Consider the following 15,594-nt stretch of genomic DNA (forward strand, 5'->3'; position numbering starts at 1 on the left):
ATACACTGGTATAGATCATACCAGTGTATTACTGTACTGCGGCGGCAGCAGGAAGCGCACGGCGTCATAGCAACAAATGACGCCGTGCGCTCCTGCACTCATGAAGAAATCCAGGCCAGTATCACACGATCCGTGTTTCACGGACATGTGAATGCAGCCTTAACCTCCTGCACACAACCCTATGTATTTTGCAGTCTGCAAATTGCAGATCCGCAAAATACGGATACTGTCCATGTTGCATCCACATTTGTTTGCAAACCTGTTGACTTCAATGGGCCAGTGGTCTGCATTTTGCATCCTTGTTTTTTTTTTTTTGCGGAACAGATATGGGGGCAGAAAACGCACGTATCAGCCATTTGTCCCTTCTGCAAAAGATAGAATATGTCCACAAAATGATCACCGTTGAAGTCAATTGGTCCTCAAAAAAAACTATGGACAGCACATGGACTGTATCCGTATTTTGCCGACTGCAAAACAGATACGGTCAAGTGCATGAGGCCTAAACCTTAGTTTTACTTTCTACTTTTTTTAGTAGCTCGTATAGTGTAATATTAGATACTGTCAGATCTAAAAGCGCTGGGGCTCGTGTCTTATGACCTGATGTGCTCTCAGACTGCCTCCTACACATGCATAATGCATCTCTTGTTGGATCGCTCCTTCCACTTCTCCTGCTTCCTGGAGAACATCTTATGTTCATAAATCACATATCTGGAATACAGGCTTGCAGAAAGCAAAATCCCTGCTTCAAAACGTCACAAAATAGAACTTTGCAACTTTATGGTCTTATTTGCACAAACATCTTGCATTTTTACATCACTCGCTCCAGTTTTGGAAATCGGGTATGGTTAGCCTGTTGGGCTAATGTAAACCAGATTTGTCAACTGCGACATTTTAAAAAGTGGCAAAAATCGTCACAATCTGACTCCAGTAAAGGAGTGGCGTAGAAAGTGGCGCAACAACTTAAAAAAGAAGTGAATAAAGTGGTTGTTTGGTCCAGGAGAAAATGAGACGTTCCTTGGGATCCGCCTGCAATAATGAATGGTAAGTACTTGGCTGGCAGATCACGTGCCGTTACTGCGGATATCCTGGAAGGGATTTGTTTTCTCGGCTGCAGCGATGACGTCATGTTGACAACGTGTGACTGCTGCAGCCAATCGCTGGTCTCCTCGGGTGCACCCGACGATGCAAGTGATTGGCTGTGGCGGTCACATGTTGTCTATTTGACGTCACCGCTGCAGTCGGGTAAATACAGCCTGGCCAGGAGAACCGGGCCCTGGATTTGTCAGGTGTGTACCAAATAGTACTTTATTGCAAGTGGATCCAGAGGGTTGTCCGGTCTCCTCCTGAAGCCAGACGATCCCTGCACCAAATTTATCCAACATCTTGTTACATTTGATACATTTGGCACAAATTCCCAGACTGTAGACTGCTGCAAAACTTACTTTAAAAACTGCCCTCATGATACATCTCCTCCGATAGGTTTATGAACTAATTCTGTCCCATTTGCTTGCAGTGCACCAGGCTGATAGCTGCCGGATGGATCTTTATATACCAAAGGAGCAGTACTTCTACCTGCGATCAGACAATGCAGCCGACAGGCAGAGGTGGTTGGTGGCCCTAGGTTCGGCCAAAGCCTGCTTGGGGGACAGCGCAACTCAGAAATCGAAAGGCATGTATGCTTCTCGTTGAGGACAGGTAGCACGGTGCTCTAGACCTTTCATGGCAGCTCCCAGGAATAGATCCGTCTAGGGCTCTGCATATACAGAATTCCTGCAATTATCACATGCAACGTTCTAAAGCGGATTTCAGGTCTCGCCTGTTCAGTGTGTGTGGAAATGCAGACAAACTGGTTCTTTTGAAGGTGACAATGTGCTTTGTCACCACCTGGCCTGTCAATCAGAGCAGCCAGGGAGGGAGGGGTTGGCCACAGACAGAAGCGGGTGCAACAAGGGCAATGGTGACGTACTCATTGCATCAAAGGCCTAATTGGTATAGTAAGAAAAAGATTCATGGGTCGATGTGCTATATTGCAGATAGCACATCGACCCATTCATGTCTATGGGGCCGTGCACACATCTGCAAATTTATAGAACATTTTCTCTTTCGCCTATGACAGCACCCCTGTAAAGACCGCCTCCTCCTCCGGACAGGAACCAGAACCGCCTTTTAAAAGAGGGATCCTTCCCTCTACCTCCAGTTCTGTTTCCTGTCCTAAGAGGAAAAAGAAAATCGGAAACGCCGTATGCAGTTGTTCTAGAGCTGCGCCGGCCCCGGCAATTGATGCAGTGAGGAGAGTTACCTCGGGCAGCGTAAATCTCCATGGGGAGTCGCTGCTAAAGTCTGGGCTTCAGTCTCTGTCCCTCACCTTCCGCTCCCCTTCCCGGAGCCTGGAGAGTTTTGATCTTTCTGGGATTCCTGCCACCCTCTGTGGCCGTGTTTGCATGTTCGGCCACCGTCCCGCGCATGCAACTACTTCCAGGTTCAAGCGGTGGGAGGAAGCCGTCGCTGCGGACCGGAAGAGGAGGAAGCCGGCAGCGCGCGCCGAGGAGAAAAAGCCCAGTCAACTCACTGCCATGCCGACTAAAGAGCTGGCAGTTTCCCATTCTGGCTGATTGTGCTGTGTGAAAGAATGGAGCAGGTTCAGCGCGCTGAGACCACCAATGATATATCGGTACCAGGGTGGGGTAAGAGGGGTAATTCCCCGGCAGATTTTATTTTTAGTATTGCTCATGGGGCCATGTTTGTTTGTGCCTAGGTGTCTAAGGAGTCTTCCAGGAAGACCTCCAGAGCTAAAGAAAGGGGGTGTGCTATCTGTAAAAAGAAGCTACCCTCTACGTGGGCTAAACCCCTTTGTCCAGGGTGTCAGCAAGTTAATGGAGGAGGAAGCTCCATCTTTGATGAGCAGCATTAAGCAGATGTTCTAGGATGAGGTCAGAGAGTCTGTTAGCGGATTGATTAAATGTCGCCCCGGAACTGCTGCTGTGTCTAAAGATTCCCCCTCCAGTGACAGCGATATCCTTTCTGGTTTGGAGGAAGAAGGAGAGTGTTTGTCATCTGACGATTCTTTTGAGAACGAGGTCGCAGGGAAACCGCTGTTTCATGCTGAGAACACTAACTCCCTGGTCAAGGCGGTCAGAGCTACTATGGGGTTGGATGATCAAAGACCTCAGCAATCGGTGCAAGACTCTGTGTTTGAGGTCCTAGGAAGAGGAAAGTGTTTGATATACATTAGAACATTAAGGCGGTTTTTAGTTCCTTCCTCTGTTAAACGGAAATATCTGTTTGATGAAGAACTCTCCGCCCCCTGGGATAGGGCCCCAAAAATAGATGGAGCTTAGCCCCGTCCACGCTAGTTAATACTAGTCGTGACGTCAGTGGGCCGGCGGTAAACAGTGAGAAGGCCGCTGCGCTACTGGAGCGCAGCTGTCTTCTCAAACAGCTGATCGGCGGGGGCCCGGGTGTCGGACCCCCGCCGATCAGAAGCTGATGATCTATCCAGAGGATAGATCATCAGTTAAATGAAAGTGCAGAACCCCTTTAAAGAAAAATTGGGAGGCCTCTGCGGCAACTTTTAAACCCGCTATTGCTGCTACGTCTGTTGCTAGGTCCTTAAAGGTGTGGATGTGGGAGTTAGAGGCCCACATTAAAGGAGGTACCCCTAGGGAACAGTTGCTTACCTCCTTCCCCACTATATAAACAATGCTCTAGATTTCTTGGCTGATGCCTCTGTGGACCCCTTAAGGTTCTCCACTAGGGCTTCAGCCTTATCTAACTCTGCCCGTAGGGCTATTTGGTTAAAGGGCTGGAATAGGGACGTTCCCTCTAAGGCCTCATGCACACGACCTTTCCGTTTTTTGCGTGCCGCAAACCGCGGATCCGCAAAAAACGGAAGCCGCCCGTGTGCTTTCCACAATTTGCGGAACATTCGGCCCATCTATTTTTGTCCGCAAAGCAGACAAGAATAGGACAGGTTATATTTTTTTTGCGGGGCCACGGAACAGAGCAACGGATGCGGACAGCACACGGAGTGCTGTTTGCATCTTTGGCAGCCCCATTGAAGTGAATGGGTCCGCACCCGAACCACAAAAACTGCGGTCGTGTGAATGAGGCCTAAGGCAAAGCTTTGCACTATCCTGTGTCAGGGTGAGTTTTTGTTTGGCCCCGTCCTTGACAACCTTCTAGAAAAGGTCTCCAGCAAGAAAAAAAGGCTATTTCTCCACTAGTCAACCTCCCCAGGAGGTCTTTCCGTCCTAGATTTAATAAAGAAGGATTTAAGGGAAAGGAGAGAGCAAAGCAGTTTGCTGGTGTCGCAAAAAAATAAATAAGGGGTTTATTTTTTCCATGCCAGATTCCTCAAAGAAACAGTCCCAATGACGCCAGTCCCCCTGTCGGAGGTCGTCTGTCTCTTTTTGCAGCTTCAGATTCTACAGGAATGGGACAGATGTATTCTCTCTCTGGACTCGGAAATCTCTCTATCACCTCGGACTCTGAGCTCCTTGAGGTGGTGGATGGATTTAGAGAATCTACAATGAGGAGTCCCGTGGATCAGAGAAGCGGTTCTTCCTTTAACGACGGATACGAGTTTATCCGGTTGGGGAGCCCATGTGGAGTGCCTTCTGTTGCAGGGAAGCTGGGACAGCAGAGCTTTATCCCAGTCTCAGAATTTCAGGGATTTAAATGCGATCAGGTTAGCCCTGTTAGTCTTCCTGTTATCAAGAGCAGAAATGTAAAGATCTACTCGGACAACACGACAGCTGTAGCCTATATCAATCAGCAGGGAGGTACAAGGGCTCAGGGCCTCATGTCTCTCGCCCATCAGATATTCAGTCTGGCAGAAGCTTCTCTATCATCTCTTCCTGCGGTGCATCTAAAGGGCTCGGACAATGTGAAAGCGGACTTCCGCAGTCGTCCTCATCTAAGCCAGGGAGAGTGGTCCTTAGATCAAAAGGTTTTCAACCAGGTCACAGCATTATGGGGGATTCTGGAGATATATCTCTTTGCCACCAGATCGAACAGAAAGGTAGAGGGTTTTCTATTCCCGATCTCCGGGGGAATTTCCGAGAGCAGAGGACGTATTGGCTCAATCTTGGAGGCAGGGCCTTCTCTATGCCCCCCCCCTAAAAATGTTACCGAGGGTTTTCAAAAACATCAGAGAGGAAGCAACTGTAATAGTTATAGCCCCCTTCTGGCCAAGAAGAGTTTGGGTCTCCTGGCTCTGCAGGATGTCAATAGCAACCCCATGGGTGCTTCCGGAGTCTCGGGAGCTTCTGTCTCAGGTTCCAATCTTTAGTAAGAAATCTACATCTGACTGCTTGGCTCTTTTAAAAAGAAGATCTTTCTGAAGAGGTGGTTTAACACTCTGTTGGCCAGTCGAAAAAGGGGTTACTTCTGAGATCTATCTGAGAGTTTGGAATGCCTTTTTCAGGTTCACCAATAGACCTGTGGATGTGCTAGAGGTTCCTGTCATTCCGCTCGTGCTTGCATTCTTACAGGAAGGTTGGAAGAAAAAACTCAGGCCTAGTAATTTAAAGGTCCAGATATCTGCCTTATTTGAGTTTAGAAGTGTCCAGCAATGTTGACCCTTTAAAACGTAACTTTTACTTACTAATACTATATAAAATAATACCACTGTGGTGGTTCACCAGTGAACCACCACAAACTTTATTTGAGTTTAGACTAGCAATACATCCCTGGGTCAAGAGGTTTGTTACAGATGTGTCCAAGTTATCCCCGGTCTCAAAAGTTAAAACCCCTCCTTGGGATTTAAACTTGGTCCTCTCTGCGCTCTCTTCTGACCCTTATGAGCCGATTGATAATATCTCCCCAAAGATGCTCTCCCTAAAGCTTGCTTTCCTGCTTGCCATTACCTCGGCTAGAAGAGTTAGTGAGCTCATTGCGCTCTCTGTTCCCCCCCCCCCCCCACCCTATTTGGTTATCTCGGAGGATCGGGTAGTGATTTCTCCTGATCCTTCTTTTTTACCAAAAGTCTCTTCTCATTTTCACCGTTCTCAGGAGGTAGTGTTACCTTCTTTATGTGCCTCCCCCAAGAATGAGGAAAAAAAATCACAGTTCCATTGCCTAGAAGTTAGGAGGTGTATTTTACATTATCTAAAGGTTACTCAGCCTTGGAGGTCCACCTCTCGTCTGCGCTTTTATTTCAGGTTGCTAGGAAGGGTTCTGCTGCCTCTTCTCAGACTATTGCTAGGTGGATCAGGCAGGCCATTTCCTTAGCTTACCCTTCTAAGGGCTCGTTCATACGACCGTTGGTTGCCCGTGCTGTAAACCGCAAATTGCGGTCCGCAATGCACAGGCGCCTTTCCGTGGGGCAGGCGTATGGGGTTCACAGACCCATTCACTTGAATGGCTCCGCTATCCCTCCGTTCCGCAAAAAGATAGAACATGCTCTATCTTTTTGCGGTGCGGAGGCACGAAACGGAACCCCATAAAGCACTCCGTAGTGCTTCCTTAGGGTTCTGTTCCGTGCTTCCGTTCCGGATTTGCGGACCCATTGAAATAAATGGGTCCGCATCCGTGATGCGGAATGACAACGGAACGGTGCCCGTGTATTGCGCTTTCGCAAATGCTGTCCGCAATATGGGAACGGGACACCAAAGGTCGTATGAATAATCCAATATTTCTGGTCCACATTTCAGACAAGAATATTCCTTTCTATAGATGGGAGTGAGAAAAATGCCGAGTGCACTTGGAAGGTATCCGTATTATGCAGACCGAAATACTGACACGGCCTTGTGTGCATGAGGCCTTAAAGGGCATCTGTCAGCAGATTTGTACATATGAAACTGGCTGCATGTGCGCTTGGCAACTGTGTTGGTCCCATGTTCATACGTGCCCGCATTGCTGAGAAAAATGAAGTTTTAAATATGTGCAAATGAGCCTCTAGGAGCAATGGATGCATTACCATTACACCTAGATGCTTTTTTCACTGCTTGGCCCTGTCAATCAACGTGGAGAGGGCAAATCAGTTGCAGAAAGATGAACCTCTAGGTGTAATGGTAACGCCCCTGTTGCTCCTAGAGGCTCATTTGCATATATTAACATCATTTTTGTCAGCGATGCGGGCACATATGAATGTTGGACCAACACAGATGCCTTTAGCAGCCAAGTGCACATGTAACAGGTTAGCCAGTGTCATAGGTACAAATCTGCTGACAGATGCCCTTTAATTTTACAGCCGTCTTATTTGCTTATGTTTTATCTTTTTAAATGTATATATCTTGTACTTGTGTTTCCTAGATGTGCTTCCAGATAATGAAAGTCTAAGTCGGAAGCTGTCAGAGCTGCGGCTCTTCTGTGATCTACTTATGGGACAAGTGGCAGAAGTAAAGGAAGCAGTGACCACCGATGAAGCGGCATCTGTGCCAAATAAGGAGGTAAGAACCACTGCAGCAACCATATTACAGTACATTGTAGGACCTTTTAACCACAAACTCTCCAGCTGAAGTGCACATCAAGCAACTACCTATGTCAAGACTTCCTGAATCCCTGTAGTGGGATGGGGAATTAGGAAGCTCGGGCCAAGAAGTCTGCGAGCGGCGCATTTCTATTTTCATCACTCCCATAGAAGTGAATGGAGAGTGGCCGCCCTTGCGTGGTGAGCCCACGTTCACTTTGGGGGACCTCCGTACCTAACTGACATGGGTGGCATATCCTAGTGATGTGCCACCAATGTGTGAGATGGGACAACCCCTGTCTTTTTGGGGTATTCCTTTTATATATGCTAGTTCCCACTGTGTAAACAACACCCCTTGTCATACATATGATATTCTTTTAAAATAATGTCTTGTATGTCCATTATCATTGATGTCTATGTACAGGGACGCATCATATTACATAGTGATCAGTGATGCACGTGTTATCATTCCCCTAGATTAGAACCAGCAAGTCTGTTGTTTGCTAGGGTAGTGTTCTCATACAAAGCCCGAATATCTAATGTCATTTTAATTGAAGTCTATGTACGGGCAGCATTTTAATGTGGAAATCGCTGCTATTCAGTTTAGGTGATTTCCTTATCTAATGGGACCTGGTAAGGCTTTGGACCATCAGTCAGGTGCAAACTGAATGCACAGAGCAAATTTGTTCAGGTTCAAGTTATTTTTGCAGCTTTTTTGTTGTATCTGATTTATGTGATCTTTGTTAGACATGTCATTTTGCTCTAGCAGTTCCTTTTTAAATACCATTGTGACCAAACAGGTTTAGCCGTGTCACCGGTTTTACCACCCTGTATTGTAAGTAACCTAATAACCCAATGGGTAAATGACATGGAAGATGCTGGATTTTTGTTAACTATTTAACAGATGAAACTTTTGCCTTCTGCCATAATATCAGTGCAGAACTCGGCATAAAAAAACTGTTTTGCAAGCACTGTTCTCGGTTTATCAAAAATAAAGCCTAAACGAAGCCCTATCTGTTAAAAAAGAATGTAACTAAATTTAACAAGTGTTATCCTTTGTCTTGTCATTTTAAAAAGGGTTCTTTGAGTTGGTAAAATACTACTTTTTTGAAGGATGCTTTGAAAATGAGCAAATTGCAGTGTTCCCATAATGGAATCCCGAGCGATCAGTGGTTATCTGTGGCAGGAAGTGTTCAGTGTCCCTGCAGCGCCATCACAGGGGAATGAAGCATTGCAGAGTGGGTTGTCTGTGTAATACTGGACAGTTCTTCCCAAGCAAGAACTGTTCTATGTACCTGCCCTGCCCATTTTGAACAGAAGACCTCTCTGTAGTCCGAATTCCCTAAGAGGGTACAGTCAGGTCCATTAATATTGGGACATCGACACAATTTTTGGCTCTATACACCACCACAATGGATTTGAAATAAAAAAGAACAAGACTGTCAGCTTTAATTTGAGGGTATTTACATCCAAATCAGGTGAACGGTGTAGGAATTACAACAGTTTGCATATGTGCCTCCCACTTGTTAAGGGACCAAAAGTAATGGGACAATTGGCTTCTCAGCTGTTCCATGGCCAGGTGTGTGTTATTCCCTCATTATCCCAATTACAGTGAGCAGATAAAAGGTCCAGAGTTCATTACAAGTGTGCTATTTGCATTTGGAATCTGTCGCTGTCAACTCTCAAGATGAGATCCAAAGAGCTGTCACTATCAGTGAATCGAGGTAAAGGAAGAAAAAGAGAGGGTTAATCCTGTTCTTCTGTGAAAGGAGATATGGGATAAACACACAGGGCGCCAGAGGTGGAGACCAGAGTGGAGGAATAGGTTTGTAATAAATATGATAATTTACAGTCCAGGAGATACTGAACAGTGAGATCCTAGGACAGAAGCAGGGCAGCCTAGGTGATGGACTATAAGCAAGGATGCAATATAGTAGTAATGAAATGAGAAAAAAGGAAAATAAAATCACCAAGTGGCGCCTGACTGCTATTAAAATGAATGTATGTAAATCAATAAAATGTACATCGATAATAAGAACTGAAGATAAATAAATAAATACCCCTTACCAAAAAAAGGAGGGGGAGACTTTAGTGCTCAGTAGCCATATGATAAAACCATAAGACATCTGGTAAATAATATCAAATGGAGAACATAAAAAACATGTAAAAGGTGATATACACCACACTACAGGGAGGGGTGTAGTGGGATAAAACTCAAGACACCCAAAACAACCACCTCCCTCACCTGGCTCGCTTGTAGAATAGCTGGAAGATACGGCAGTCCACTACTTAGAACTTCTGGTATATTCCTTTAATAAATAAATAAGTCAGGTGGGCTCAACACGTTTCGGGGATTAACAAACCCCTTCCTCAGGAGCAGAGAAGGTATTAGGCATTTACCAGGCGAGGGAAGTGGTTGTTTTGGGTGTCTTGAGTTTTATCCCACTACACCCCTCCCTGGTGAAGTGAGTGTGGTGTATATCACCGTTTACATGTTTTTATGTTCTACATTTGATATTATTTACCAGATGTCTTATGGTTTTATCATATGGCTACTGAGCACTAAAGTCTCCCCTTTCTTTTTTTGGGGTATTTATTTATTTATTTATCTTCAGTTCTTATTATCGATGTACATTTTATTGATTTACATACATTCATTTTAATAGCAGTCAGGCGTCACTATCAGTGAAGCAAGCCATCATTAGGCTGAAAAAAACACAACAAACCCATCAGAGAGATAGCAAAAACATTAGGCGTGGCCAAAACAACTGTTTGGAACATTCTTAAAAAGAAGGAACGCATCAGTGAGCTCAGCAAAACCAAAAGACCCGGAAGACCACGGAAAACAACTGTGGTGGATGACCGAAGAATTCTTTCCCTGGTGAACAAAACACCCTTCACAACAGTTGGCCAGATCAAGAACACTCTCCAGGCGGTAGGTGTATGTGTGTGAAAGTCAGCAATCAAGAGAAGACTTCACCAGAGTGAATACAGAGGGTTCACCACATGATGTAAACCATTGGTGAGCCTCAAAAACACAAAGGCCAGATAAGAGTTTGCCAAACGACATCTAATAAAGCCTTCACAGTTCTGGAACAACATCCTATGGACAGATGAGACTAAGATCAACTTGTACCAGAGTGATGGGAAGAGAAGAGTATGGAGAAGAAGGAAAGGAACTTCTTACTTCTTTAATCATGAGCTGCCGGCTAAAGGACTTGTGGTGACGTCACATCACATGGTCCATCACCTGAAGAAAGAACAGGAGACCGGCAGCTACGCGATCAATTGGAGGAGGTGAGTTAATTTATTTTATTTTTTTAACCCTCAATTGACCTTCTACCAAGCATTCTGTATTAAAGAATGCTATTATTTTCCCTTATAACCATGTTTTAAGGTAAAATAATTACATCTACACAACACCGAACCCAAACCTGAACATCAGTGAAGAAGTTCGGGGCTGTGTACCACAGTCAGTTTTTTATCACGCGCGTGCAAAGCGCATTGCACCCGCGCAATAAAAACTGAACAACGGAACGCAATCGCATTCAAAACTGACTGCAATTGCGTACCTACTCGCGCGGGTTTGCCGCAATGCACCCGGGACGCCCGTGTGAACCCAGCCTAAGCATACCACCTAATCAGTAAAGCATGGTGGTGGTAGTGTCATGGCGTGGGCATGTATGGCTGCCAATGGAACTGGTTCTCTTATATTTATTGATGATGTGACTGCTGACAAAAGCGGCAGGATGAATTCTGAAGTGTTTTGGGCAATATTATCTGCTCATATTCAGCCAAATGCTTCAGAACTCATTGGACGGCGCTTCACAGTGCAGATGGACAATGACCCAAAGCATACTGCAAAAGCAACCAAAGAGTTTTTTAAGGGAAAGAAGTGAAATGTTATGCAATGGCCAAGTCAATCACCGGACCTGAATCCGATTGAGCATGCATTTCCCTTGCTGAAGACAAAACTGAAGGGAAAATGCCTGAAGAACAAGCAGGAACTGAAGACAGTTGCAGTAGAGGCCTGGCAGAGCATCACCAGGGATGAAACCCAGCGTCTGATGATGTCTATGCGTTCCAGACTTCAGGGTGTAATTGACTGCAAAGGATTTGCAACCAAATATTACAAAGTGAAAGTTTGATTTATGATTATTATTCTGTCCTATTACTTTTGGTCCCTTAACAAGTGGGAGGCACATATGCAAACTGTTGTAATTCCTACACCGTTCACCCGTTGTTTAATTTCAAATCCATTGTGGTGGTGCATAGAGCCAAAAATGTTAGAATTGTGTCGATGTCCTAATATTTATGGACCTGACTGTATATGAAAATTAAGCTTTCTAAACAGGGCAGCTACTTTAAAGTGACAGATTCTTAACAAAAATATGATTATACCATTAATTAATTAAGACGCAATGATTAAAACCTGTTGTAATAGAATAAGGTTTAATATCTAAAACAGACATCTGTTACCCAACAACTAGGAACTGTATTTACTTCAGTCTGACACATTTTTAGATGTTACTGTTTCTTAAAGGGGTTCTGTCGTCAGATACAGAGCAATAAAATCGTCACAGGTGCTCCATCCCTGTACAGTGTGTGCGCTGATCAAGCTCCAGCAACTTCAGGGCCAGGCGTGAGTACATTTTCAGTCATTGCCTGGCCCGGTCAGTCAGTGGTGGGTGTATAGCATGAAGGGCAATGAGCAAAACCCCTGAGAGCAAGTGGGCCGGAGGAGCTGTGGCGTTTCGAAAGTCAGCTATATACAATCGCGCACCTGTGTAGAGCAACCTCTATACGCACAGGAGTGACTTGTTGAATTTGACTTTCTCCACTTACAGCCTATGCATCAGACACCCAGGTATTAATCAAGTAGCCTTTTAATCCGGAAATTGTATTACAAGACGTTGCAGGGTAATCCAGATGGTAAAAGAATTATGCCAACAATAACTCCTAACTGGGAAAACAGGGAGTTGCTAGGCTAAACTAACTGGAAGCCTGAAAACAGGGGGGAGTATACCATTACACAATGCAAGATACTGGAACAGAACACTCCCCGTCTGGTATCGGTAGATAACACTATATATTTGCATACAATGGAATTGTAAAAACAACAATAGCTTGCAGATGCAAATAATGTCCATCTACCTGAAAAGGAAACATGCATTGAACATTATTCAATCAAAAAAGGATAAGTCTTCAGTTCGGGCCATAGAGCTGGTACTGGAAACAGTCTTAGAAGATGTAGAGCATCTTGGGTAGAAGGGATCTCGGCATGGAAGTTCTGCATGAGTAACACAACTTCTGTGACAGGGCGGAAGAAGGTCTTGATTACTCTAACTCTCGCGGTTCTTACTTCCACCTTACAAACCTTCCCATCCGAACTGGAAACAACTTTAGTAATAAGTCCAGTAGGCCAGTCGAGACGATCAACTTGTTTGTCTCTTAACAGAACAAAATATCCTTTCTTTAAATTAGGCCTTGGTTCTTGCCACCTTCTGCATTCTTGCAAGAGGCAGAGGTACTCTCTTCTCCACCTTTTCCAGAACTGACTGGCGAGATGTTGTACCTGCTTCCACCGAAACTTATAAAGGTTGTGCTCTTTTATACGCTCGCTCTTCCCGGATTTTGGCTTTAGATTCTTTGTCTAGTTTTTTTAAAGGACTTCAGGGAGTTTCCAGCATTGTCAACATTGTACTGTGCAACAATGTCTCCTCCTTCATTTACATCTGAAGATGGAGGATCCGAGTCAGAAGAACATTTAGCTTCCACCATTATCTTTGACATTCTACTCCTTTTAGAAGAGGCTGTATGGCCTCCACCCGGACTATGGGTTCTACTTCTTTTAGCGGCTGTATGGTCTTTTCCTTGACTATCGGCCCGGCTTCTTTTGGTCGCCTTGTCAGGTTTCTCCTTGCTGAGGAGCCTGGCGGAGTAGTTCACCATGGGGTCATACTCCATGTCTGTAGAAGGTTTGGAATGATCGATGACATATTTGTGGGACCTGCATCCAGGAGCCGGGACTGTGGGAATATACTCCAGATACCGTCTCTTCCGTCCATGTCCTGCAGGGTCTAAGGTATATTTGCAGGGCTTTGCTGGTTGCTCTAGGGTTTTCAGCTTGGGGCTCTTTTGCACATAGTAGTGGTTGGGACACTGCCTGAAGTAAGAAGTTCGTCCCCCTCTTAATACGTCGGTTTTGAAGGAGTGTACTTGGCAGGGTCTGCGGATTCTGTCCAGACATACATCCCCCACGATGACCCAACCCACTGTAAGTTTCTGGGCATATAGAGTGTTGAAAGGGCCATTGCGAAGTTCAAGGACCTTATGAGCCTTGACAATGTCTCTACCTAGCAGGAGTAAGATCTCGGCATGGTTATCTAGGGGAGGAATCTCTCTGGTTATGTTCCTGAGATGTGGGTGATGCTGTGCGGCTTCAGGTGTGGGAATCTCATCCCTTGCGTCCGGCAATTCATCACACTCAATAAGGGTTGGAAGAGAGAGTTTCTTATCTCCTTTGATGGGCTTCAAGGTTAAACCATTAGCTCTTCTTCCTGAGGTTGTCACAAGACCAGAGCATGTTCCTAGGGTGTAGGGTGTAGTTTCTCCCTCTATCCTAAACAGATCAAAGAACTTAGAGCTAGCTAGGAAACAATTACTTTGGCGATCTAGAATAGCGTACGTTCTTATGGTCTTCTCTGGTTGTGCAGTAGGAAACACATCCACGTGGCAAATCTTGGAACAGATCTTACCGCACACAAGTCCTTCTCCGCATACCTCTGTGCATCTTGGCGTGACGGTAGTGGTTGGTTGGTCGGCACTCTCCCCGCCATGACTCTCCCTGCCTTGATCGGAATGGGGCTTGCGCCAGCTAACTGGTTCTAGGTACCGCCTGATTGGTCCCGGGTGAACGGCGGACACATGTAGATCACTATTATATTCAGAACACTTGACTGGAACCTCAGTCTCTGGCGAAATGCTCAGTGGATGCACAGTATCTGAAGCAGATATTACAACTCCTTACTTTCCTCAAAGGGCTTTCCTATGAAGACACGGCACTTCCTTGCCCCGCTGCCCTCTTTGTTATCTGCTGGCGGGCGCAGCGGGGGGGTGGGCAGGCATGTGATCGATCGAGAGGTTTGCAGAGTGTCAGCACATTGCTGACACTCTGCTTGAAACGCCTGACATCTGTGCTGGCACAGATGTCAGGCGTTTAACCCCTTCCATGCCGCGGTCCGTAGGGACCGCTGTATGGAAGAGGTTAAGAGGGAGCTGTGCCTTTTTAGCCCCCGATGGGAGAGGGAGGGGGCCTCCCTCCCTCCCTCCCCATCACCCACTGCTCTGCTGTGGCAGCAAGTGATGGTTACCATGGCAACCAGACGCCTTCACAGGCATCCGGCTGTCCATGGTGCTGATTAGACTTCTGCTAAAGGCAGAAGTCTAATCAGACTTTGTAAAGTAAAAATACAGTACAGTACACTATATAGTGTACTGTACTGTATTATACAGATATCAGACCCACTGGATCTTCAAGAACTAAGTGGGTCTGGGTCCAAAAAAAGTGTAAAAATCAAAAAACACATTTATCACTGATTAAAAAAAATAAATAAATCCCTACACATGTTTGATATCACCGCGTCCGTAACGACCTGATCTATAAAACGGTCATGTTACTTTACCCGCACGGTGAACGCCATAAAAATAAAAAACTATTATGAAATTGAAGTTTTTCCCACCTTACTTCCCAAAAAAGGTAATAAAAGTGATCAAAAAAGTTGTATGTACGCCAAAATAGTACAAATCAAACCGTCACCTCATCCCGCAAAAAATGAGACCCTACCTAAGATAATCACCCAAAAACTTAAAAAGAAACTATGGCTCTCAGACTATGGAGACACTAAAACATGATTGTTTTTGTTTAAAAAATGAAATCCTTGTGTAAAACTTACATAATAAAAAAAAAATAGTATACATATTAGGTATCGCCGTGTCCGTGACAACCTGCTCTATAAAAATATTACATGATCTAACCTGTCAGATGAATGTTGTAAATAACAAAAAATAAAAACGGTGCCAAAACAGCTATTTCTTGTTACCTTGCCTCACAAAAAGTGTAATATAGAGCAACCAATAATCATATGTACCCTAAACTAGTACCAACAATACTGCCACCCTAT

General features: G+C 45.1%; 1 protein-coding gene across 3 annotated transcripts in view; it reads left to right on the forward strand.

Moving 5' to 3' along the window:
* LOC122933198 (pleckstrin homology domain-containing family A member 3-like) overlaps positions 1 to 15,594 on the forward strand; it is a 34,001-nt gene that overhangs the window by 4,443 nt on the left and 13,964 nt on the right. The window contains exons 3-5 of one of the 3 annotated variants that reach the window (XM_044288040.1): positions 1,514 to 1,669; positions 7,255 to 7,391; positions 11,955 to 12,053. In XM_044288040.1, coding sequence (XP_044143975.1) covers positions 1,514 to 1,669; positions 7,255 to 7,391; positions 11,955 to 12,053 — 392 coding nt within the window. The remainder of the gene's footprint in view (positions 1 to 1,513; positions 1,670 to 7,254; positions 7,392 to 11,954; positions 12,054 to 15,594) is intronic. The other 2 variants (XM_044288042.1, XM_044288041.1) reach the window with 2 other exon arrangements.

The sequence above is a fragment of the Bufo gargarizans genome, chromosome 3 (genome assembly GCF_014858855.1).
Source record: "Bufo gargarizans isolate SCDJY-AF-19 chromosome 3, ASM1485885v1, whole genome shotgun sequence".
Lineage (NCBI taxonomy): Eukaryota > Metazoa > Chordata > Amphibia > Anura > Bufonidae > Bufo > Bufo gargarizans.